At 44.8% G+C, this 25964-nt stretch overlaps 3 protein-coding genes across 3 annotated transcripts in view; all 3 read right to left on the reverse strand.

Annotated features, from left to right (window-relative positions):
- Nucleotides 1-4125: 4125 nt before the first annotated feature.
- Nucleotides 4126-8945, reverse strand: LOC308326667 (insulin receptor substrate 1-B; the record flags this gene model as incomplete). Its single annotated transcript, XM_080779652.1, has 2 exons — nt 4126-7283; nt 8597-8945. 2 exons carry the CDS (start codon nt 8943-8945, stop codon nt 4126-4128), a joined length of 3507 nt encoding a protein of 1168 aa, XP_080635778.1.
- A 1526-nt stretch (nt 8946-10471) lies between these two features.
- Nucleotides 10472-14010, reverse strand: rfxap (regulatory factor X-associated protein). Its single transcript, XM_080780073.1, has 3 exons — nt 13407-14010; nt 12422-12532; nt 10472-11868 (listed from the first exon to the last, which is right to left on the reverse strand). The coding sequence occupies exons 1-3, from the start codon at nt 13899-13901 to the stop codon at nt 11764-11766; spliced, it is 711 nt and encodes a 236-aa protein (XP_080636199.1). The 5' UTR covers nt 13902-14010; the 3' UTR covers nt 10472-11763.
- Nucleotides 14011-18484: 4474 nt separating this feature from the next.
- Nucleotides 18485-25964, reverse strand: part of dclk1a (doublecortin-like kinase 1a) — a gene marked incomplete at its 5' end in the record, with an annotated part of 89322 nt that continues 81842 nt past the window's right edge. The window contains 8 exons of the mRNA XM_080780046.1: nt 18485-18592; nt 19520-19593; nt 20052-20165; nt 20451-20531; nt 21505-21601; nt 22148-22225; nt 23207-23340; nt 25619-25765. Coding sequence (XP_080636172.1) covers nt 18535-18592; nt 19520-19593; nt 20052-20165; nt 20451-20531; nt 21505-21601; nt 22148-22225; nt 23207-23340; nt 25619-25765 — 783 coding nt within the window. The 3' untranslated portion in view covers nt 18485-18534. The remainder of the gene's footprint in view (nt 18593-19519; nt 19594-20051; nt 20166-20450; nt 20532-21504; nt 21602-22147; nt 22226-23206; nt 23341-25618; nt 25766-25964) is intronic.

Genomic DNA, 25964 nt, shown 5'->3' on the forward strand with positions numbered 1-25964 from the left:
TATTCATGATTCTGAATCAATTACAAGCATTAGTTTTGCACGAAAAACATTCCTTGGGCTAACTTCGGCCATAGCCAAATGTGATGACTTCATCACGTTTGTGAAGACGGACATATCATAAAAATCATTAAAAAATGATTAATATTGCAATTTCTTTTGGGTCAAATCTTAGATTGACTGGCCTATATGCACTATATGAGTTAATAGAGTGACAAGGTATGAATCCTCTGACCAATGTTTTTTCGTCTTATCTTAAGTCAGTCTTTACTCTTGTTTAACTTGAAATATGGATAAAGGATGACTTGGCATACGGCATAAATTTATGCTATTTATATACCCAAACTATATTGGAGCATTACTGTCAAAATCTAATTTATGCTATTTATACGGTCTTAGCTTGAAAATCTCTTATTTTCCATGAGTGATGTGCTGATACGATGAAATATAATACGGGATTGATGATGGCTGATCAAGTGGGCTGGTTTCTACACGTTCATGCATCTAACTCTATACCAATACCTATCCTAAAGTTTGGGGTAGATAGATTGATCCATCAAAAATGGCATAGGAAAATACTTAATTTCCAAATATTTGAAAAGAGAAGAAAATATTAATAACCATATGTAAACATTGTACCTGAATTACAACAGCTTAATGACAATGTGTATGTGTGTATGTACGCACATGCACGCACGCACGCACGCATGCACACACACACACACACACACACACACACACACACACACACACACACACACACACACACACACACACACACACACACACACACACACACACACTTATACTTAATGTATAATAATGTCTGTAGCATAAATTAAGTGTATCCTTTTTGTCATATCAAAACATCCTTTATCAATATTAAAAGTTATATAAGGGTCAAATATACATTTTAATCAAAACAAGACAAACTCACCTGCCAGTGTGTGTGTGTGTGTGTGTGTGCGCGCTCGCTCGCTCGTTCGCGTGCATGTGTGTGTATCTCATTGGCTACATGTTAGGACTCAACTAGTCCCTTTTAAATGGCTGGAGGAGGATTTTTTCTTTCTCACTTTAACAAACCCTGTTTGATGAGACCTGTGAACGTTTGGCACATATTAAGCTAACAGCAAAGGTATGGAAATGACTTATCTATGGTTTAAAAGTCATTCAAACCCCAATTAGAGGAGTGGTTTGGAAATACACAGGATTGCCCACCATTCCATCGCAGGCTGTGTGGTGCTCTCAGGCAGCTACCAGTGTCATGTTCCATTCCAGAATCAAAATTAGCAATCTGAAAGAGAATGAGAATAATATTTAAAATCTACTGTATGAATAACATACTGTAATAGGAAGAAACACAGAAAAATCCTGTTAATTTACTTAATTAATTGGCATGGACCTGACAGGCCTTCATTTCTTGTCAAAGTTACAGCATGTTAACAAAGCCCTTTAATTTACGTTTAATAGCCCCTGAGAAAAAGATTGAATTACTAATTAAATTTAAAAACAAATTACTTCTTAAATGCACACTGTTTACTCAACATCGACTAAATTGATTATTCAGGTTTCAAGGTTGTTTAATGACTATGGAGAAAATATGAACAAAGGCAAAATATAAAAATTAAACAATTAAACGTATGTTTATACTGTAGCTAGCAGGGGTTGGCTGCAATTTTACAAGTTTACAAAAAGGTGATACAATGTTGACATTTTAGAATGGAAATATTCTGTCACACGGAGGCTCAAGCTTAGGGGCAAAGTGCAAAGTTAATAACAGTTATTACCTTTGAACTTTTTGCCAGTAATGGACTTATCATGTCAATAAAATAACCCCAAGGGCTGTATTTAGCTTGTCTTAAGTACCAGGTCTTATTCCCTAACTTGAGTAAACTAAAGACCTGGAGGCGTGATCAATGCTCTTTGGCCACTCAGAATAGCCAAATGGCATTGATCAATCCTCTAGGTCTTTAGTTTACTCAAGTTAGGGAATAAGACCTGGTATTCATTCATGGTGTTAACGTCTTATTGTGATTTATTGTCTTAAATAAAAAACATTTGATAACAAAAAAATACCTGGTACGCAAAATACAGCCCCAAATGTCCTAAACCAGTGGTTTTCAACTGATTGTGAATGAGGGACCACCACCCTGATTTAGAATCAACCTGGGGACCACTGTTGTGTTGGGTGGGGATATGGGCTAAGATTAGTGCTTTTATATCACTTGCTATGCATCCCACTGTGTCTCAACTCTCCCTGTCCTAAACCATCATATGATACATGTTACTGCAAGTGTTTAAACCCTCAGTTTATCCATAAGACTTCCAGAGGGAGGTCTCCAAAAACAAGGGTGGGGGGGGGGGGGGGGGGGGGGGCTTTGCATGTTGGTGGCCCAGGGGCCCTTTATCTCAAGACATGGTTGTGCTACTTCATCCTGCAGAGACCAACATTTACAATATCATATTTGTCTTTGCTTACTATAATTATAAGAACTAGGGAAAAGCGCCCTTCGGAGTTTGGCCCCTCCCTACCTGAAAGCCTCCATCTTTCAAGCAATTCATACCTGAAAGCCCCCCACAGATATGAGGAGTGAATGTAATTCTATATCAATAGATTAAAGTATGTTGGTCAAGCGTTGCATCCTGCAAAACCTGATGGACATACTTGCTCAGTAGCATCGTGTTTACATGCCTAAGTCGTTATCAAACTTTTATTGTTACTATGATCTAATTTATGTAATAAAATGTGTTACTGTACAAGATCACCACGAATAGGCTTTAACCACTGAATTCTATGTATTTTGTTGACTGGGGTCTATCCTTGGCCCCCTCATTTTTCCCAACTGTACATCTGGTAATTTCAGCGAATGTTCACCAAATGTTTGGCTAATATGGCGTGCACAGAATAGGGATGATATGGTTTGTGTTTAATGTAGCTAGTCCCATTTTAAACCCCCACTGATCCCAAGCATCGATCTGTTCTGCTGAAACATACTTGATCAAAATAGAGAAGCTGCACTGAGGCTGAATGGAGGTAAATCCACCTTGAAGTCAAATTTCCACATTCAGCAAATTCCATAGAATAACAGGTAAAACACTTCATCCTTCTCGTGTAGAAAACCTCAAATAGCAGCTGTCACGAGAAATCCTCTGGGCACTAGCACATCCGCATAAAAACATAAACACCTGTCTTGTGTTCTACCCCCTCTATCTCCATTTATATGAAATATCTCATGAGTAGCAGACAAATCAATTGGCTTTGCTCTCTGAGCAGTGAGCACCCACTTGTGATAATATTAAATAAGAGACAGCCCAGCCCACACACTGGTATAGAACTGCTCACCATTTTGGAGCTAAAGGATAGGCCCAGGTTGTAACGACTGTCAACCTGGCATCCCAATTTTGGGCATGTCGTTATAGAAGAAAATTCTCTCAGATTTTGACTATTATTGCTAAAATGTTGTTGTGTGCCTGTAGATCAGATATTTCTGCTGTGTCAAGCTATGACACCATAAGTATAAAATAGGGTGGTTAAAGCAGTATATCAGTTTTGTCTATAGATTATGTGTGTTACATCCAGTTTCTTGAATGTAATCAATCAAATGACAAGTATAGGTTATTGTGTTAAGTTCCATACTTCATTATACACCATAGGTTTGTAGTTACACAGACAAACAACATCTCCTCCGTTGGGCCTGATTATCTATGACGGTTTGGACCCTTGAACCATTTGGTCTTAATGGACTAATGTACTTTATCCTCCCTCATATATCTCACTTGAATGGATTTTAAATGGACAAGAACAGACACTCACATGTAACCTTTACTGATATGAGTAGCATGTTACTCTTCACACATTTTCAGTTACAGTATGTGCACTCAGAGACTACTGCCAAATGAATGTTGTTCTCCAAACATTAAGACTACTTTACATACAGTAAGAACAGCTGTCTACAGGTATGACATGAAGTTATCAGTCACATGTCAGTTGGACCCAGCATTCAAAGCAGCTAATAATGGTGTGTGTTTAATATATTTGCTATCCCACGGGAGCCTATTAATGGTCTTTATGATACTAGCCCACCCAATTGTTCACCACAACTTCAGAAAAATTATGATTTCACAATCTCAGCAGCCCTTACCTTGACCATCTTTCCTGCTGTTCTGGTGTGTTCTTCGCTCTTCTGACTTATAGAAATCAATACTGGCATAACTGTTGAGACTGGACACGGCACTGCTGCCCACACCAGCTGCTCCAGTGTCAGCTGTACGTTCCCCTCCAGTTTGAGGGTTCTCTTTAATGGCCAGGTCAAGGTCAATGTAATTAAGGCCTTGTACAGCAGATGCAGAGGACACTTGAGGTGGCAGTGTGGCAGAAGTCTGTCCATTCTCCCACAGAGGACGTTCCAACCCATGTCGATGGCCTGCTACCTGGCTGCCCTCTGGGAAGAGGGAGGTAGTGGAGGGTTGGTGGTGTTGTAGAGAAGGCACCTCTGAACGGTGGGATCGGCGTCCCTGCTGGTCGCCTCGGACCATTCTGCTGCCTCGATCGGGTGACGGGAAGGATTTGGTTGGCGAAAAGCCTGCATCTGTCTCCTGAGCCATATGAGGCTGGCCAGAATGGATCGCGGGTCGTGCTGTAATGTTGGAGCTGTGTGGGAGAGGATCTAAACCCGTGTTGGTGCTGTTTGTAAATGCGGTAGGATTATCTATTGGTGCCACTGTTATGTTCGTTCTATACCCTGTGTTGCCCTCTGTCGCCAGAGGAGAGGATCTACTACGTTCTTCCCGGGTCTTAGGGGCAACAGCTGGTGGGCACTGTGGGGCTGGAGTCAGGGGGGATGGTGACTTCCCAAAGTCCATGCTGACGTATTCGGCAGAGGTGGACAGTGGAGCGGAGTAGCTACGGGGAAGGTTGGTGGAGCCGTTATAACCAAGGGCCGATTGGTGCAATGGCCTGAGTGTTGCGTGGATCACTGAGCGTCCGTGTGCTTCACCTAACAGCCTCCCTCTGCTGTACTCACCATCTCCCTTGTACACAATGCTGACATACTCACCGATGTTCTGAGACACAGAGGGCAGGAGGTTCTCCTTCACCTTGGGCAAGGTGTTGGCTTTAGACATGTCTGTAGAAATGCTGAGGGGACGGCCTTTCCTTTGCTGCTGTGGGCTCTTGTCGCTTGATATGCGTTTTTGCTGGTGATGTCCATCTTTCGTGCCTGTTCCCCCACTCCTGTAGTCTGCTCCAGCTCTCAATAAACTCAACCCTCTCCCTGCGGCCACTGACATGGACTTCTCTTCCAGGCTTTCACTGCTGGCTGAGCTGGAGGAGAATGAGGAGGAGGACAGGGAGAGCTGACAGCCTCCTGCAGAGCCTACTGTGATTTTGTTTCTCTTGCTGTGTGCCTTCCTTCCTGCACCTTCACGGCCACTGCTGTCCTCTTTCCCTTTGCCTTGATTTAAGTCATCCTCAAAGCGGGTATAGAGAGTGTGCTGATACGCCCGTGGCAAGGAGAAGTAGGAGTTGAACATCTTCGGTTGTAGCTGGTGCTGCTCCGGGTGGGAGGGTGGCGTGTTGCAGGCAGAACGGCTGCTGATTGGTGAGATGTTCATGTAGTCACTGGCAGACCGGCTCTCCATGCTGGCCCTGCTCTCCCACCTGACCAGTCCGTGCATGTCTGCAGAGTAGCTGCTATTAGGTGACATAACCATGTAACCCTCTGTGCTAGGCTGGTGTATGGGCTGAGGAGGTGATACGCTGTGGCTGGGGGTCATGGCCATGTACTCATCATCAGCCCCAGCTTTAACGCCAGGAGCCGACATGCCTACCGAGAGAGGAAGTGAAACAGGAGGAGCCGTTACTCCGGGTAGCATTGACATATAGCCGCTATCCACAAGGCCCCTAGCAGCCACCTCTGCCCTGCCTTTGTCAACCCTCTTCCTAGTCTCCTCCGACACATCAGTATGCCCACCACCCACTGCCAGACCCCCTGAGCCCTGATGCAATGCAAAGGTCTCTCGGTTAGCACTCTGAGACATAATGGCATACTCTTCATCGTCGTCATCCTCGTCGTCTTTCCTGTGCAGGGTGAGGTGGTCATGGGCTGCCGAGGGCAGCGACGCCCTCTTGCTCAGCAGCCTTCGCTCTACCTCACTTTCCCTGCTGGAGGAACGTCGCAGTATCCGTCTGCCTTTAGAGCGGTGATGGGAGTGGGAACCAAAGAACCCATCTCGCTGTCCCATGACTATGTAGCTGGAGGAGCCTTCTCCATGCATGTGATGTCCAGCCATCCCGTGTGATCCCCCGGGAAGGCTGGGGAGCAGCAGGGAGTGTTCTCCAGGGCTGGAGCCATATTCATCCGAGGAGCCGTAGTCACTGGGTGAGCCTGAGACAGAGACTCTCTGAGAAACACGGGGGTAGGAACAGATCGCCATACCACCCACAGCTGCACCCACTAACCCACACTCTGAACCATGACCGGAGCTGGAGGACAGGCTTGGGGCCGGGGAAGGAGAGGGGGCAGGGTTGGGAGTGTAGCGTGCCAGGCTGAGAGTAATCTTAGCAGGAGTAGGCGCCCTGGTGGGCTTGGGCCTCAGAGTGGGAGTAGTAGAGCAGGATCCATTAAGGCTTGGGCTGGAGCTAGCCCATGTCCCTCTGGCACATGCCCCTCCTTCCTCAGACCGGGTCCCAATGCTGGCCGTCCGTGCCCTTGGATAACCGTGACGTGAAGTGGGAGAAGTGCTGGTGCTGTTGCCTCCTGTACCAGGGGTCTCGGTGCGGGCACGTCTGGAGAAGCCCACCTGACTCGGAGGCAGATTTGGATGATGGCGACGGCTTGGGACACTGATGGGGTTCGAGGCAGTGCCACCACCGCACGAAGTCCCCACTGACTGGGACTTGCTTCGCTGGCGAAACTCTTCGCTCAGGGCTTTCATGGCCTCTAGCAGGGTCTCATGCATGTTCTGCGCCACAACGGAATCATCCACCTGCATCCAGAACTCTCCGGGGCCCGTGATCGCAGAGCGACCCACCTCAATGAAGAAAAAGTTCTCTGAATGGCCACACCGGCGCACATTCATCAGCTGCAGCACAACGGACGCCACATCTGAGTTGATTTTGACAAAGTTGACCGTCTTGTCTGTCAGGCACAGCCGATAGATGCCCACCAAGTTCCTGGCATGTCCAAGACCTTTTGGCCACACCTTCACTTGCCATACCTCCTTGAATGTCGGAACAGGAGATGGAGAGCTACATTCACCACTACTGCCACAGTCTTCAGGAGTACCTGGAAAAAAGAAGAAAGAAAAAACATTGATGAGACATACAGACGAAGACTTTAAATTCAATGTACAGAAGGCCTAGGCCTGTCAAAAGTATCAGACATGAGAAAGAATAAACATAAAAAGAGCAGAAAAACTGTTGAAACTATAGCAGTCATATTATTAGTTGATCTAAATATCAATTTTAACACCATCCTTTACAGAATAGTAGCCTAGCCTATACACACGGGCCCGGCTACAGGCATAGCTGTATTACTTAGCCAACAGTCTTGGTCAGTACATGATTTGAAGTTAACCTTAACAAACTATAAAATTCAATGGCAGTCACAAATCCCTGAAAGCATCTATAAACGGACCTACATAGTTTCATGAAACGCATACACTGTAATGTCTCCTGGCCTTGTCGACTAGCCCATCTTCTGAAATGCAGTGCAAATAAAGCATGTTGTCTCTGTGTGTATGTGCTGTGTGTGTGTGTGTGTGTGTGTGTGTGTGTGTGTGTGTGTGTGTGTGTGTGTGTGTGTGTGTTGGTGCATGCATGCGTGCGTGTGGTCGGGTCCACTACAGCATAACGATAACAACATAAACACGAGGAAAACCAATACAGATAAAATTTCCAGTGAGGGACCGCTGATGAGCGATGTAACCTCCAACCTATACCAGCAGCTCCATATAACACAAATGTAGGTTAAGCGCATGACAGCGAGAGAGCTGTGTGGAAAAACAAAAACACAGGCTCCAGCAGAGTAGACCACGCTATGCTGCTACTATATGAAATGCATTCCCTGAATGGAATGGATGCCTGCATATCTCCACTGCGCTCTGCAAAAACAGCTACAGCCACGAAGACGATAACACATAGGTTATTCTAGTTTGCTGGCTCTAGCCTACGACATATTTTATGCATGCATCAAATGGAACTGTGCTGACATAAATTGATCTACCCTGTTATTGTATTCGATCAATTGGGGTTTTGTTGCCAAAAACAGCACATGCCGCCCATCGTGCTGATCTATTCAGTCGAATCCACCTGCTCCCTGGTCCCTAAAAGGCCACATTATAGGCAGACTATTGCATCGTAGGCTATTAGGCTAATTTATTCACATTAAATGCCCGTGCGAAATGATCAAGCTATAGGCCTGCAGTCAACATATTGTTTCAATCATGTAAATCAGCCAATGACTTAATGCAAAGAAACATCACCAATGAGAGAAATGTAGCCTCGAAAATAATATACAGCATGCCTATTTAGGGCCCACACCTGAAAGAGGGAATATGATATCAATCATATAAATCTGTTTTATGGCTAATGGCTTACAGTTGCAATGAAGGTCCAGCATTGCCTGATACCACTCATTCTGCACCTCTTCACTGTCTGCAGCAATGGCAAAGCTCTCGCTACGGCTATAAAGAACTATCATGTGCTTGTTCTTGGAATCCGCCCGCTTGTTGATGTTGAAGCAAGTCTCCAGGTTTAGGGTTTTTTTGGGGACAGGTGATTTACTACGGAATTTCTTCTCGTTCTCATAATACTCAAGCCGAGCGGGTCCGTTCTCTGAGGCCGCCCTTAATACGAAGAATCGCCGGTGCATCGATTTATGCTTGCGGAGATAGCCGCTCTTCTGTACATCTTCATAGCTTTGCTGCTCTGCTGCTTGGTTCTCCATGGCAAAGCACGGCGATGCTTGTTGTTATGCTTGCGATTTCTGGAAAAATCCCCAATCCGTGCGTCGGTTATTAATCCATTCTTGCTAGCCTACATGTCTCGCGTCCTCCCCATCGTGTCCAAATTGAAGTCCGGGGCCGGGGCTATCCAACATGTGCACGAGAGCTCAGCGGAGGAGAATGAGCCTGAGCATATTTTACATGATGGACCATACTGCGATTATAGCTGCCTCTGCAACAGTATCTGCGTTCACACAGGCGTGGATGCTTCCTCGAGTCGTAGCCCTACCCTCCAATCCTAGTGTTGAGTTCACAACGTCTCCTCCACCTGTCTGATGTAGTCTGGAGGGAGAACGGAGGAGTCTTATTTCTGAAGATGCTGCTGTTGCCAAGCCGCTGTCTTTAACGTCATATGGGGCTTGAACGCAAAGGCTGCACCGCCTGCACGTTATTCCCTCGGAAGACGCTCAGTGCTCCCGTTTGAGATGAAATGTTTTAGCTATAGCCAATGCATGTTAAAACTCTGCATGTCTCCGAAACCTGCTGCCAACTAAATCTTCAGTTAATGCAACATAGCACAATTGTATTCATATTTTCATGAAGATACTACTTAAAAGGTATATGTCTATATTTTTTAAATGTCGGCTATGAGATATTGATTAACAGTTTGCAGAATCACAGTACATTAAGCACAACTCAATACAAAAACTGTTAACTGTGAGAGGACGACCCAATACAGCACTACCATGTTCAATTCATCATAACATTTAGAGACATACAAATATACACTTCTATATAGCCAAAAGATCATTAAGGAGGTAAAAAGGGGAAAGAAAACATACATATAATGAGGGGGAAAAGGGGTGGGTACCCAGAAAGAAAACTGGCCTATAGGGAAGGAAAAAAACAGTTATCTAGATAGAGGCAGATATTTGCTTGTACGGGTCACTGTGTGCCTTGTTGTCTTGTGTATATTGTATTGTATCTGTAGCCTATCTGTATGTTGCAGGGCGGGTCCTTGGGGTCCAAGACAACTTTCAACCTCGGGAGACAAAATAAAGAAACCTTGAACCTTGCTTCATTTAAAAAAAAACATTGCATTCAGAACTGTGTTATAGGCTTAGGGCTGTATCTACTGTATGGTTATTGAAGGACCCCCAGTGTGGTATGCATGTGTCCATGGTCATGGACCACCATGTCTTAGACTTAGTGTGTACAATTGGTCCCATTTGTACACCCTCAGAGTTACAGACATAATATACATTAATTTGGTTAAAGGGCTACTTCACCCCTTTTGCAACCAGATGTTATTTTAATGATGTTTGGGACACAAGAAACACTTTCCTGGGGGGTTTTATGTGGGTAATGTGGGCCACGCCCTGCCGTAATGAAATGGCCCTATAGTCTTGAAGGGCCATATTTGATCATTTTGAAAACCATATAAATTAATAGTGGGTAAGGAGGAAGGGATTTACAAATGAACAAGAAATTACACCATGTTCATCATCATTTTAATTTCACATTCATTATGAAGGTATACAGAATGCAACAAATATATTATAGATATAAAAACACAAAAAATCTTTAGGCTTAATATTTTTCCATTAAAAAGTTTGTTCTTGCTAATGCTGTTAAATACACAAAATCAGCTGTAGTTCTATACATGTTGTGAGCATGTACAGTATAGATTCTACATGCTCACAGCATGCGAGCTTGTAGATTGTCCATTTATGCTAATTTTGAAAATATTCGCCTACTAATGGCGTGCCCTAAACAGGGAAAGCAGGTTGAAAATGTTAACAAATTAAAAATCCCATGTAATAAATCACTATGGGCCCTAGTATGAAACCATAAACTGACATGCGCTGGGACATGATTGTCACATTTGAAAGCAAACCATTAAATTAAAACAATCACAATCACAAACGCCTTCATTCTTGCAAGTTAATTTGACGAACAACTAATGTAGCTAAACAAAATTAGCAGCTGACATTACATAATCTCTCAGACGGATATAAACTATCTATTATGTCGATGGAGAATTACATGGCCGGGATAGCCCCAATGATGTGGGAAGTAAAAATGTGTACTCTTGAATTAATTAATACACGTTACCAATTCGCACCAAACTTGGCACACCGCACACACACTGTCCAGGGGTCTGCCATGACAGTCACACTAGGGACCCCGGCAGGTAGCCCCTTCAATCTGCAACAAACTTGGCACAAACACTGTTCAGGGGTTTGCCATATATAAACCCCTGAACAAATATATATATATTTTCTAATTAGACACATATGGGGCGCTACAGCAGTGTTTAACACTTAAAATGGTCATAACTGTGACCATTGCTCTGATCAGTGCAATATAGGCTTGGATTTCAATCTAGTTATTCATACTGTAAGTACATTAGAGTGCAATCATTTTCCCAATGCGTTAAAGACAAACCCATGTAGAGTGCGAGCAGAAAATAAGGAGATGAGTGTAGCAGAGTCCGCCTGGAGACCAAAAGCCTAATATCTGCCCCTCAGGCCCAGGGGGGACGGATTCCCTCTTGGGCTAGTGGTTACGTTGTTTGACTTTAGTGTCCCTTTCCATACAGGACACCCGTGTTTGAATCCCAGGCGTTACACTCACATGATAGACAGAGTATAAATTACAGTAGGCATGATAGATATAAATAAAACATTGCAGTAGGAATACAGTGCGCAGGACAAAACTTACTTTTCACACAACAGAGCTGCCTGGGTGTTTGATTGAGGACCTTGCCGTTTACAGTGCATTTAAAAAAGTTTGAGAGTTGCGATGTTGTGTGATCTGCTAGCAACCCTGAAACTCCTGCTGTGATTGGTTGCGACTCTGTGCGGCCAAGAGATGCTGCTGCTGTTGTAGGAAGCTGATGACCTCTGGACTCCGCAGCAGTGACTTTAGGAGTGAACACACACTGCATTACTAGACTTGTGAGGATCTTCCATTATTAATTAACTAAATTCATTCCACAATAGTATAGTGAAGTACCTGACATCACTCCGTTATCCCCTGGGTTAGGGAAGTAATATGTTCTCTATTGAAAATAATACCATAACCTACAGTCATCTTAGCATTGCGTTAGTATATAAGAACTGTGTTCCAAAAATCAGACCAGCAATTCTGTCAGCCTGCAGGTCTGCCTTCACTCTTATTTCTTAAATTAAACCAAGACTTTGCCGCTGTCTTTGAGATACATTTCTTCTTCTGCACTGTAAATGTATCTGTTATTTTTGTTTTACTAATTTTGTAATGTCATTGTATATGTATAATGTCATTGTATAATTGTTTCCTTTGCTTGATGAATTGCATTGTTGTTGTTGAAATGTGCTGTACAAATAAAATTGCCCGTGTGACATAAACGTCGTTTATGATGGAGTTACATTTGATAACATCTGTTTTGGAGACTGATGCTGGGGTTTAAGTGGTTAACAACACATGTAAAACTCACCAGTCTCTTCTGGTTGAGGACTTGCTCTATGAGAGAAGGTCTGGCTGGCCGGTCACCAATCGCACCAAGACGCTGCTTGTTCACAGACACAGGACGCTCCTCATTGTTTTCCTGATCAGCAAGAGAGAGAGCCATGTAAGTATTACATTACAAAAATAGCAAAAGTAGCAGATCTACAAGCTCAAAACATATCACTTCACGTTGTGTTCCGAGCTTGCACCTCTGCAACTTTTGAATTTGAATCCTGAACAATTTTGGACATAATGAGGTTTCCACCCGACAGAGACGATATATTGTACCATTGTTAAATATAAAAGAGATATGTTTATACGGGGGAAAGGCTTGAACATTTTAATATTGACTCTTAAGGGGCACTGTGAGCTTGTAGATCGGCTATTTTCAGCATGCAACACCACCAGCGTCCAACATATGAACCCGGCTTTAAGATGATGATTTAAAATGAATAGAATAGAAATGACTGTGACTGTGTTATGACTTCTTATACTAAATATACAGTATTTATTGTTATGGGGAGGTGGAGTGGGTAGGGGTTTCAGGATTGCTCAAAATACGCTAGTGGTCCAGTCCAGTGGGTCTCAACATTGGATCCGGCAGGGACCCCCAGGAGTCATAGGGTAAACATCTCTTCTGTGTCCCTGGCACATGACATTTTCAAATAGGGATCCACAGCCAAATACATATCAATTTGGGTTCTTGACTTGAAATAGTTTGACAACTACTGCTCAATGTATAGACATAACAGTGAAACTCTGATGTGATTCTTGTACGTTTTCTAGTTGTATTTCCTGGTACTGGTATAAATGTTATCAAGTTAATAATCAATTAATTTAGCTGGGCTGTGGGGACCCCCTGCCCTGGGTCTAGGCACCCTCAGGGGGTCTTGAGAGGATTCCCTGAGGACCCCTGGACGGACCACTCGTCGAAGCCCTCTGATCTACATAAAGACAGTAATAGTGTTGTTCACATCTATCTTCCCAGTGGAGGACATGGCCTGGTCGCTCTTCTTCTTCTTGTACTTGTCCTTGTACATCTTGTTGCGGTGCTTCTTGCACATCCACGGCTTGCGCTGCTTGGCCACCTGCGTGGTGGTCTCCGCGCAGCCCTCGTACGTGCACTGCTTGGGCGCGTGGTGGCTGCTGCTGTGGCTGTCGCCCTCCGACGTGTCGCCCTCGCCGTCGTTCATGTCCTCCGGGCTGCCGGCGCCGTCCCGCGGGTCCGAGGTGTCCAGCACGTCGCTGCTCTCCTCGTCCGGGTCGTCCAGGTCCGTCATGTCGAAGCCGCACGGGTCCCCATGGTGGTGGTGGGACGACGGCGTGACGACGTTGCGGCTGTCCACCACGCCGCTCTTGTTCACATAGTAGCGCTGGCCGTCCTTGGTGAGCAGCAGGGTCGAGTCTTTGTCCTTGTTGTTGTTCGCCGCATTTGAACCGTCCTCTTCGTTCATGTTCTCATCGTTCATCGTTCAATTCCACCGTAACGTTATAATGAGTGTAATAGTAAAGTAGAGAGCGCAGTTACAGTAGACAGACTGGCCACAGGCCTGCTGGGCTGAAATCAATGGTCGTCTTTCGTCGGTTGCACGACATTAGGCGACCTGTCGAATGTTGCGACTCTAGCGAAGTCTTGTCTAGAGGTTCCCGAAGAACTACGAACGGAAATGCGCCCTCTAGACATACGGAATTCTATAAGACACCAATATGGGTGTGCCTCAACCTTTTTGCTACAACCAAAACAAAGCAGCTCAGAAAATACATGTTATTGCCCGACATTACGTCGCCCCCTTGTGGTGAATATTGGAGAAACACACTGTTATTTCCAGTAGTATAGCGAAAGGCAAAACAGTCTCTATGGACCTCATACATGGCTGTCATGGCAATAAAAGTGTGGTAGACTAGTAGTAGTAGTCGCATGAAATACAAATAAAATGATGAAATCATATGATTGATCACAATGTTGTTACACATTCAACACACATGTAGATTTGGATAGATTATATTAACGACATTCCTCAAGTACTTGTTATATATTTTTTATTTATTTATTTGATTGACCTTTTTTTAACAGGTATTGGTATTGGTACAGGTATTGCAACAGATTTGAATACGGCGATTTTGAATACTTTATTTTAACCACATGTTTACACTGTGCCAGAGATGGTGGATTTCCACTGCAGGTATAGGGCTGGGCAAATATATAGATATTATATCCATACGGTGCTGTGAGACTATAGATATCATATCTGGGAACTCTAATATCGTAAATAAATTAATATGTAATAAGTTTTGTCTTTTTCCTGGTTTTAATACTCATCAGAAATAGCAAAAGTATGTGATTCATTGTGAGTTTGTAGATCGCAATTTTCCCTTGTGGAAAAAGTATAAAAATAGGCCTTATCGTCCCAAAAGAAATATGGTTATGTTTGATTTTGTCCATCGCCCAGCCCTAATCAGGTGATCAGGTGATTATGGTGGCACACCTACTGTACTGTATTAGTATGATATCGTTTGAACTACAGATACGTACATGACCAGTGAGAACCATAAGGGAATAAAAGAACAGTTGCCCCAATTCACGCTTGACCCGGGTCAAATCCTGTGACACCAGAGCGGTTAGACCCACCAGGTATTTCTGGCCACCAGAGCCTATCCTGCCACGTATGACGTCTCGGGGGTACCCAGACTGAGGGGTGCGAGCGGACTTTGCCACGTTCGGCACAGCGTGAATAAGCCACACTGTGCACTCTGTGACGTGACCGCCCAGCGCACTAAAAAAACTGAGCACATTCCCGGTGCGCATATCCGAACGCACCAGGCCCTGTTTTCACCAAGTGGGGCGAGCGTTTCACACCGGCGTGGCGAGCGGTCCGCTCAAAAAATGGGGGTGAGCGTTCCGGGTTACCCTCTTAAGGAGATGTCTCCAAAATGTCTTAATAAGTGTTCTCCTCTTCAAAGCTTATTTTGTCCAGTTACTAGATATAATAACTGGCTTTTCCCCAGAGTTCCTCTCCCAGCCATTTGAATACAGGAAGTGACATCATTCATTCCCAGAGTCCACCTGACTGAAAAATGGCAGCCTCTTCTTCTTGGCTAGAGGTTTCCTGAACTGTTGTCCGTTTTGTTTTAGTACATAACACATAAACACTGATTCAGTTTGCTTTTACTGTTCTGGTAGACCTACTACTAGTAAAGAAATATACTGTATTGTGAACTATCAAAATAAATCAAATTATGTTATTTACATAACATACAAACAAGACCTCATCACTAAACCAAAAACTTGTTCTCTTTTTAATAAGAAAAGGCTACGGTATGTGTGTGTGTCATGCTTTCATCTGTATAAATCATGAAGCTACAACTGTTTGGTTGATATTTTGGCTAGGCTTGTATAGAACCCATTTTAAAAACACCCCCAGTAGGCTACTGCTGCATTTGAAATCACAATGCTCTCCAATAGTGCCATTAGTCGACCACTGTCCCTAACGTCTTTCCATCATACCTGATTGACTGGAGTTGGATTCCTGATGCCGCTTTTGGTGCACTCAGGTGATCCTCATAACAAACAGCCTGAACATCCCCACACAGTAGACTGATAAGCCCATGATTTATAGTTAACCACTTAAACCCTGTATGGTTGACTGGAGTACCTCAGGGCTCTAGTCTATACTGTATTTTCTGTTATTGTGGGGAAATCTGTTGCTAAAAATAGCAGATTGACAAGACTCATAGCGCAGCGCGTTGTGAGCTTGTAGAGCTGCTATTTTCTGTGAAAGCTTTCCCCATAAAAAAAGCCAATTCACAAGCTCACATGTGCCATTGTTGATGTATTGTGAGCTTGTAGATCGGCTATTTTCGGTGCATGACATGGCATGCAATTGAATATAAATCAGGCTTTTACCCTGTTATCCTCTACAATGTCAGCGCTGTCCTCAACAGTTTCAATACTGTCACCCCTCATTCCCAATAGTGTGCAACAGTGTTGTCCAATCTGTGATCTTCAATCTTCATTGATTTTATGTTACAGAGAAAAAAGCAGCAACACAAGGCTTCGGTATTTCTGTTCATAAGCATCACAAAACAACAGAAAAATATTGGCACTGTCACACACAATGACTCCTATAATGTAATCAAATGAGATACAACAAACGGTCTGGTGATATATGCTGATGTTTTTACGTCTAAATCGGTCAAGTAATAGTCTCGTGAGTCAGACTGCTGCCTCCCACAATTTTCAAATGCTTCCGTCATACAGTCTGGAGCAAGGAAAGCTCTGAAAATGATCAAGCGTAAAGCGGAACGCGACGCCTCCTCCCTGCTTCCATTTTGTCTTTACAGTCACATAAATTTGTCTTATATAAGTCAAAATCATTTAAGCATAATGTATATAGCTTGCTGCTTAGCAGAAATGGAAATTCAAAACAAAAATGTAAAGCTATTTTATAATATATTTTTGTGAACGGAAATGACAAACAGATGATGGCTTCCTGTCTCAGCTTTCAGGAGGTGTAGTTCCAGACTCTATAAAGCATTCGGAAATTGTCGAATAATTGTCTGGCTACGCGACACTAGTCAAGTGATGAATTAACCAGTTAACCAGCTTACAAGGAGCACCCAATGCACTGTTATTGTCTTCAGTGCATTCTGCGTAAAATGTAAACTAACTGGGGTCAAACATCACAGGAAAGGCAACACCAGTAATGTGAGGTTCAAAGATAAGAACCCTGATTCTTTTCCTTGTTTGCTTTTTCTTTTTTTTTTAAACTCCAAGTTACTCTCATTTATTAACCTATAGCACAGCTATTAATGGATCTACACGTCTATAACTACTCCAACCTCTCTCTTTCTCTCTTTACATTTTTGCCCACAATTTTGTAACCCATTTTTTCACCCGTTGTCAATGCCCAATCTGTAATCCTAGGCGGTACTCTCTCTCTGCCAACCTGGGGAGAGTCCTGAACTGAGCTCATGCTTCCTTCAGTGCATGAGCAGTGAGCAGGCAGCTTCTTATCATCTGACAGGGGGGAGTTTCCCTGTCTGGACGTAGCGCGTGGAAGGAACACGTTATTCCAACGAGTTCCTTTCCCATCAGGCGCGCCCAGCTGGCCAGGAGGCAGTATAGAGACCAGTCCAGGATTACTGCATATTTTTTGTGAGGGTACCTACCATAGGGGACACGGGGAGAACATGCAAACCACCTCCTGTCCTAACAATAGTTCCACATCATCGAGCTCTTCTGCAGAGTTAAAGATCTTTTATAAAAAAAGGACAAATGCAAAAAAGAAATTAAAAAAAGAAACACGTGAGAGCGAATGAAATGGTTATTAAAATAAATAATAATATGGTTGAATAAAACATATTTGTCCATATCCTTGTATTGCCTAGTGGAGGTGGCTTCTTTTTGTCATTTTATTTTTTTCCCCACGTCATCGAGCCCTGATCATCACTGGAAGGTCGACACTTCTGTCGACCCTTTCTCTGCTCCTCGAGCTCTCGTACGTGTGCTCAGATGAGAGATAGGTGTACAAAATCAGCCCCCCTCCCACCCCTCTCTTCATTGTCGTTGTCTTTTTACTGCCCTCATGGTGTCTCTTCGGCCCCTGACACCCCACCTCTCTGGGGTAAAGAGGTGTGGGTAGACAGAGGATGGAGGACAGAGGGCAGAACGTGTCTCTCCCCCACCCTGTTTGAGTGTTTTCCAACAGTTTTATCCCCCTTTTTGTCTGTGGTGCTGCTGGGTTGACGATGTGAGGAGAAAGGGAAGGGAGGTTGGCCATCTCCTCATCCACTACCTCATTCCCCTTCCTTCCTGTGAAAGTAGAAGGAGATTGGATGAGGACTTTCTCTCCTGATCTGACGCTTTCCTCCCTCCCCTCTCCTCCCTCCCTCCTCGGTTCTAGAAGGGAGAGCCGGGCGAGCGGGCCGTACTTTCGTCGGAGTCGGACGGAAGGCTGAAGCTCGGTGAGAAGAGGTCGGAGGTGAGGCGGGCGGCAGGGGGACGGGTCAGAGTGGGAGGAGGAGGAGGCAGCAGGCGCAGGGCGGTGGGGGGGGGACGTCCCAGAGGCCCCGCCCCCATCGTCCTCCATGGCGGTGATGACATCACATCCTGGTGGCGTCCTCGTCGGAGAAGCGCCCCCTCCTTATCAAGAGCGGTGGTCTGACAGGGATGGGAAAAAAACACACAGATCACGACCAGTTAGGGTTTACACATTCATACTAGATGGTGGCACGGCACCCATCTAGTAGTAAGTAGTAGCAGTAGTAGTAGCAACCGCACAGTAGTAGTAGTCTAGTAGCAGTAGTAACATTAGTAATAGTAACAGTAGTAGTAGTTGTTGTAGTAGTAACAGTCGTATTAGCAGCAGTAGTACAATAACAGCAGAGGGGAAACATCAATGCAAGCACAAGGAGCCATCGTTGACATGAATGGCAACAACACACAACAGTCAATGTTATTTTGGTCAGCGATGCAGCATTCACAAATACCTAGCTCACAGAAAAGATGTCTGCAAAGATGTCAAAGTGTAAGGTTAGTGTTTGGTTGGTGGGGGGAAGAAGCAAATGCACTTTATAAACAACATACAGGTTTGAGGGTACTGACAAGGGGAATCTCAACAATTCAACGGAGAGCACTTCTGACATCGCCCTGAAACCTACTGTATACTTGGGTTGCTTGTGCGACATGATGTCATGCAAGTTGCAGCCAAGTATAAACCAGGCAAGACTTACAGTACATGGGTGTGAGTGACTCTTCGCTCTGCCCGAATCAGTTGCGCACAGTAGGTGTCACGCACTGAAAATAAGGCTCACAACGTGACACAATTAATACAGCGTGCATGTTGTGAGCTTGTAGATCGGCTAATTTCACTGTGCGGCATCTCAGTGTGAATGAAGCCTTCCACAGACATGAATACAAACAAGACACGATGCAGAGGAGTCAAGCAGGGGCTGCACATGACACTGACTGACAGGTGACAGCCACATGAAGTTGCCAAAGTGCACAACAACAACAACTAATCAGCAGGGTAGCATTCAGGGAGGGGAGGAGTCGGCAAGTTTTGCATCCACAGAAACCATGGCGTACCTGGTCCAGTACATGGCCGGGTTCTGGCAGAAATCCAACGACCCAGACCTCTGCATGGAAAAGCTGTCATCCAGCTGGACATAAGAGAGAAACCCAGTACAGTCAGGCCACCTAGACATGGTACAGTCAGGCCACCTAGACATGGTACAGTCAGGCCACCTAGACATGGTACAGTCAGGCCACCTAGACATGGTACAGTCAGGCCACCTAGACATGGTACAGGCAGGCCCGGCCTACATGGTACAGGCAGGCCATCAAGACATGGTACAGGCAGGCCCTCTAGACAAGGTACAGTCAGGCCACCTAGACATGGTACAGGCAGGCCCTCCGCAACTGGTCTGGAGCAATTATTCAATGAAAAATGAAAAAACCACAGCCTGTGTATTGGCCAGGTGTGTTCTCGTGTCAGGAATATAACAGGAAAAAAACTTTGCGACTCCTAGTCGATGATACCCTGCCTATATAGAGCTTTACTCTGAACTGTGTCCAAAGCATTGTGGGAGCTGTAGTTTCCAGTGAGTGTATAACTTACGCTGATGACTGACACTGCTGCGGTGGTGTCTGTGTCCTTGGGGCTGGTGTTGAAGTGTTTCTTGATCTTCCCTTGTACTGACAGCTGATGCTCGTTCTCACACAGAGCCTCATCCTGGAAGAGATAGAAAGCGTTACGTGTTACAACGACGAGGAGAGGATGTGGGAGGAGAAGACATGAGGGGAGAAGAGTGGAGAGGGGAAGGGTACAAAACGAGACGAAAGACAAGAGAGCGGATCTCAACAAAAGCTAATTCATCCTAGTGTATGATGGAGGACAATGTCATGATACATTAAAAAGTTTTTTTTTCTCCCCCACAGCAATAATTTAATAAATGATAACAACGATTACTGTCCTGTCCCTAGAGAGGAGAGGAGACAGGAGGAGAGGTATACTTACAGTGACCCAGCGATGTTCCAACACCTGTAGAGCTGTATATCTCTGGTCCACCTCTACCTCCAACATAGAACGGATCAGCTCCTACATTGGAGAGAGAAAACAAACCATTGGTTTGATTGATTGAATACTTCATTAGATAGAAATGCAAACAGTAACAGTCAAGTATAGTGAAACACTTGGTCTAAAAGAAAGAAAAAAAGTCCTTGGGTTTCCATCCGGGTCCTATGTATTCATTTCATAAACATAAAAAAGGGGGTGGGGCGTCATGTAACGCTTCAATGGAAGTGTTCATGGTTGTATTTACGGCATCAGTATTTTCCAGTACTGTTGTGCAGTCTGAATATACTCTATAATCTAAAAAACAATAAAAGTCTGCTCTGCTTGGATCATGCTCCAAAGTTTACAAATGATTGGTTTGCCCCATTTGGAGCTTCAAAAGCTCTTCATCTGAGCCTATAATCTCCCCTGTAGAATATGAACTCTGGTTCTCCAGTGTACGAAATGTTACCATTGTACACTAGTGTGAGTTGAATGAACAATCAGGACTTTACTGTGTTCTTGAATTACATCGGCTGTGTCTGAGACATGGTCGCAGTATGGAGAAGGATTTATTTTCACTGTACTTTTATTAAACTAGAGTGGTGCCCGTTGGAGCCTCTACAGCGGTGCCCATTGGGCACTGGCCTACTTGGAACGATGCAATTTGGAAATGAATGCCCCACCCAGATAGTATGTCTGTGTCCTGTTTATGCCCATATATGGAGTTCTTTGTCAGGCATGCCCAAATATGGAGTCTATGCAGACACTGGGCAGGGTCCAGAGCCCAGGATGTCAGCTTCGTCCCCTTTTATGCCCATAAAGTACGGTATATGGAGTTCTTTGCCCAAATATGGAGTCTGGCCCGGGCCTTTTGTGGTGGGCACTGCACTCCCTGTGGGCGTGTGGAACGCGTGTGTCGAATTTGAAGTCGGTGGGTTGAACGGTTCTCGAGTTACGTGGATTTCAGACATACACACGTACACACTGAGACTTGGTGCATTTATAGTTAGATTACCTTGGCTGTGTCTGAGACATGGTCCCAGTATGGAGACGGAAACTCCAGCACCCCCAGCAGAATCTGATCAAACAGCACCTCCTGATCCTCACAGCTCCTGTAGACCGAACATAGAAACAACAACAACAACAACAACAACATTAAAACACGGACTACTGGCTGTGTGGGTGTGAGTAAGGGTGACAAATAGGGATAAACAGTTAGAGAGATTCCAATGGTCCCGTTACTGGAGGAGTCCTGTCTGATATACCGGCAGGAGGCCCAGGATCACCCCCCCCCATCCCCCCTTATCTCTATGCATTGGATGGAACGGATGCATTACTATCACTAACCACCAGGGGGTGTCTAATACCGCTATCTGTGGATAAACGTGGAAAACAGTTCAAGGCTTTAAAAATAAGCAGAATCCACAAAACTGGTACAGAGAACATACTGATAAGGTAATACTAGTAGGTGGAAATACTGATGGCTATATTTTTAGGGGCTATAAATAAATAAAGACCTACAAATGTGAACTGTGTGTGTGTGTGTGTGTGTGTGTGTGTGTGTGTGTGTGTGTGTGTGTGTGTGTGTGTGTGTGTGTTTGCATGTTTGCGTGCGTGCGTGCGTGCGTGCGTGCGTGCGTGCGTGCATGCATGCGTACCCTCGGAATGGAGGGAAGCCACACAGTAGAATGTATGCGATGACTCCTGCAGCCCAGATATCCACCTTCAGTCCATACCTGCACACACAACAAAGAGTCAAATATAACAACGATACATCGCACTGGAGATTGTAAAGCAAATGTCCTTGATGTCCACATTGAAGTTTAGCGCCAGTGTGTTCATTTACTTGTTTTTTTGTATGTTCCTTATTTACAATTCCTTATGTACAATTACGCATTTTTCAGATGCTCTTATCCAGAGTGACTTAGAATAAGCAAGGTAAACACATACATCAAATGCAGAGAGACAGTGTAGTTTCTCAGTAAAGTAGGATCGTGTGTGTGTGTGTGTGTGTGTGTGTGTGTGTGTGTGTGTGTGTGAATACAGCAACTCATAGTATCTCACTATCTCTATAGCATAGTGAACTCATGCAGCGTTCTTCATCATTCCGATCAACTTCACACTCGACACGGCTCTGCCCTCAGGTCCCCAGCAGTACATCCACCAAAGTGTGAAGTCGATCAACATCGGATCCCAGACTTGCTTTCTGAGATAGACAGCCTGGGGGGATGTGAATAGTGTATGGATAGACTGGAGCTGGGTATATAGACTGGGGATTGGGGCCATTGACCCAACCGCTCCCTCATTATATCTGTTGTTTCCAATACAACAGACAGAATGAGCGAGCACTCCTCCAGTCTCTCTGCACTCTGAGATGGAGATTTAAAGTGGAGTGAGGTTAGAAGGGCTGGGCTATGCAAGGCTAGGGATGTGTCCCAAATCATCCACTGCTCCCTACACTCCCTATAGGGAAATGTATGCAAAGGACTACAGTGTGTGAACTCATCTGCACAATAATAAAACGCTTTTTGGAACACTATTTACAGAGTCATTGCTGTCCCATGCCAGGTAGACTGCTGTGTTTTTATACAAATGTGACCAAATGGTACGTCACAAATCCATTTGGTTTAATTTCCCCTCTCAGTCACATTAACACTGAGGATTTGTATTACTTTGTGATAGATTAACAGTCCGGGGGAAACGATGGATGCACGTACCCGGTCTCTGCTATGATCTCGGGCGCTACATAAGTGGGGGTCCCACAGACGGTGTACAGGGGTCCGTCAACCACAGTGGCCAGACCGAAGTCACCTAGCTTCAGGGTCTTACTGCCGTCTGGAAGCGTGTGCACCTGGAGACAGACAGACACACACACACACATTTATTTTGCATTATTTTAATAATTTAGGTATTTAACGATTTAAAGTAAGGTAAACACGCACAATACAGGCACACACAAACACATGCATGATGATGTCAACAGAATAGTACATTTATGCAATGAGTTGGAACATGATTCAGTGTGAGTGTGTGCACTTCCATTAGTTTGTGTGTGTGTGTGTGTGTGTGTGTGTGTGTGCGTGTGTGTGTGTGTGTGTGTGTGTGTGTGTGTGTGGTTATTCCAAGGCTATAAATCCCCCGTCTCTCCAGTTGCGGAGGTAATGTGTCTATAATCTGTTTAAACAAATGCAGGCTTCAAGCTCACTCCAATCAACTCACTATGCCCTGGCAAGTGAATACCGTCGTTGTCGGGCAGAAACCTCTTATCTCCATATTCTAACATTTAGTGTTTTTGTTGTATATTAACGCCCTGCTCATACTACAGCGTCACACTGAAGCATCAAAAGTAGCAGATCTGCAACCTCAAAAGACAGTGTGAAGTAACGCGCTTTGAGCTTGTCAATCTGCTACTTTTGATGCTTTTGAATATGAATCCTGAAAAGTAACCGTTTTGGACATATGAGGTTTGTGTGGCCTGTGTATGTGTGTATGTGTGTGTGTGTGTGTGTGTGTGTGTGTGTGTGTGTGTGTGTGTGTGTGTGTGTGTGTGTGTGTGTGTGTGTGTGTGGTGTGGGCGTCTATGAGAGTGCACGTAATTATGTACTTAGGCTAAATGCCTGAAAATGTGACATATAACAGTAGCCCACATGGTGCACACGGTGTGGTGAGACTGCAGTAAAAACAGACAAACAACAAAACAAGAGAGCTCTGATTTGGTTGAAACGAGGCATTTGGAACAGGGATGTATGATATTGCTTTTTTTTTGCCGATATCCGATATCCCGATATTGTCCAAAACAAGATAATCTAGTGAATAGCTATTTAATCCAACTGTACCATTCACGAGATTACGAGATTTGATGAATGAATTAATCCAGCATTAAAAATTATACTTTTTAAAATGTTTAATACATTTTTTGTACTCACATGGTAAAACAGCAGTGATATTGTTTGCAGTGCACCCCACAGAGCCTTGAATTCATGGCCATTTGTTTTGTTTTTGACCTGCATCAGAGTCTCGCTTCATAGGGTGTTTTTCCTCAGCAAACAAGATTACTTTAGTTGAAAACCACTTCAGCTCTACACACATAGCTTGCATCTACAGTCGCTATTTCTTTTAGCACTTGGGGTGTTTTTTTAAGAGTACAGTGAGTGAGGGACAGAGAGAGAGGAATTCTGGGAGGGAAAGAGAGAGAGAGGGGATAGGAGGGAGGGAAAGAGTGAGAGAGGGGATAGGAGGGAGGGAAAGAGAGAGAGAGGATAGGAGGGAGGGAAAGAGAGAGAGAGGATAGGAGGGAGGGAAAGAGTGAGAGAGGGGATAGGAGGGAGGGAAAGAGAGAGAGAGGATAGGAGGGAGGGAAAGAGAGAGAGAGGATAGGAGGGAGGGAAAGAGAGAGAGAGGGGATAGGAGGGAGGGAAAGAGAGAGAGAGGGGATAGGAGGGAGGGAAAGAGAGAGAGAGGGGATAGGAGGGAGGGAAAGAGTGAGAGAGGGGATAGGAGGGAGGGAAAGAGAGAGAGAGGGGATAGGAGGGAGGGAAAGAGTGAGAGAGGGGATAGGAGGGAGGGAAAGAGTGAGAGAGGGGATAGGAGGGAGGGAAAGAGTGAGAGAGGGGATAGGAGGGAGGGAAAGAGTGAGAGAGGATAGGAGGGAGGGAAAGAGAGAGAGAGGGGATAGGAGGGAGGGAAAGAGAGAGATAAAGGAAAGCACATGCATGTTGGAGAAGGAGGAGAGAACCGGAGATGTGAGGGCAGGACAGATGACTCATCCTCTCTCTCTCTCTCTCTCTCTCTCTCTCTCTCTCTCTCTCACCCCATCTCTCTCTCCCTCTCTCTCTCTGTCTCCCACACCTCCCCCTCAAGTGTTTGTGTGTGTGTGTGTGTGTGTGTGTGTGTGTGTGTGTGTGTGTGTGTGTGTGTGTGTGTGTGTGTGTGTGTGTGTGTGTGAGCATGCATGTATGTGCGTGTATGCCATGCGTGTGCATGCGTGTGTGCATGTGAGTGATACAATTTCATAACTCATTCAAGAAGCCAAGTGGGATGAGGAGAGGTGTGTGTTATCGGGTTTACAATGACGCACGCATGCACGCACACACGCGCTCGCTCGCTCGTGCACGCACACGCACACTCACCAGCAGGTTCTCAGGCTTGATGTCTCGGTGCACGATGTTGATGCTGTGCAGGTACTTGATGGCGTTGGCCAGGTGGTAGAGCATGACGCTGGCGCTCCTCTCAGTGTATCTGCTGCTGGAGGTGATGGCGTCGAACAGGTCTCCTCCCTGCATGTGTGGAGAGAAGGACCTTCTAAATAAATGGCTTCTAAATCTTAACAGTTTTATGAAAAATGTTTACGATACGATACAACTTTATTGTCAGCTTTCACAGAAATTTGCTTTGAGTCCATGACGTCACCGTTCAAGATACAGACAGGACATATGTCAGTGATACAGACAGGACATATGTCAGTGATACAGACAG

This window comes from Protomyctophum bolini (genome assembly GCF_963924005.1).
Source record: "Protomyctophum bolini genome assembly, chromosome: 13".
NCBI lineage: Eukaryota > Metazoa > Chordata > Actinopteri > Myctophiformes > Myctophidae > Protomyctophum > Protomyctophum bolini.

Excerpts from the sequence above, each read along its gene's own strand:
- rfxap (XM_080780073.1), bottom strand. The coding sequence starts at position 13,901 with ATGAACGATGAGAACATGAACGAAGAGGACGGTTCAAATGCGGCGAAC. Across the intron at positions 12,533-13,406 it reads CCTCCACTGGGAAGATAGAT|GAAAACAATGAGGAGCGTCC; the intron begins GTGAACAACACT and ends CTTGCTGATCAG. Across the intron at positions 11,869-12,421 it reads TCCTCAACCAGAAGAGACTG|TCACTGCTGCGGAGTCCAGA; the intron begins GTGAGTTTTACA and ends TCACTCCTAAAG.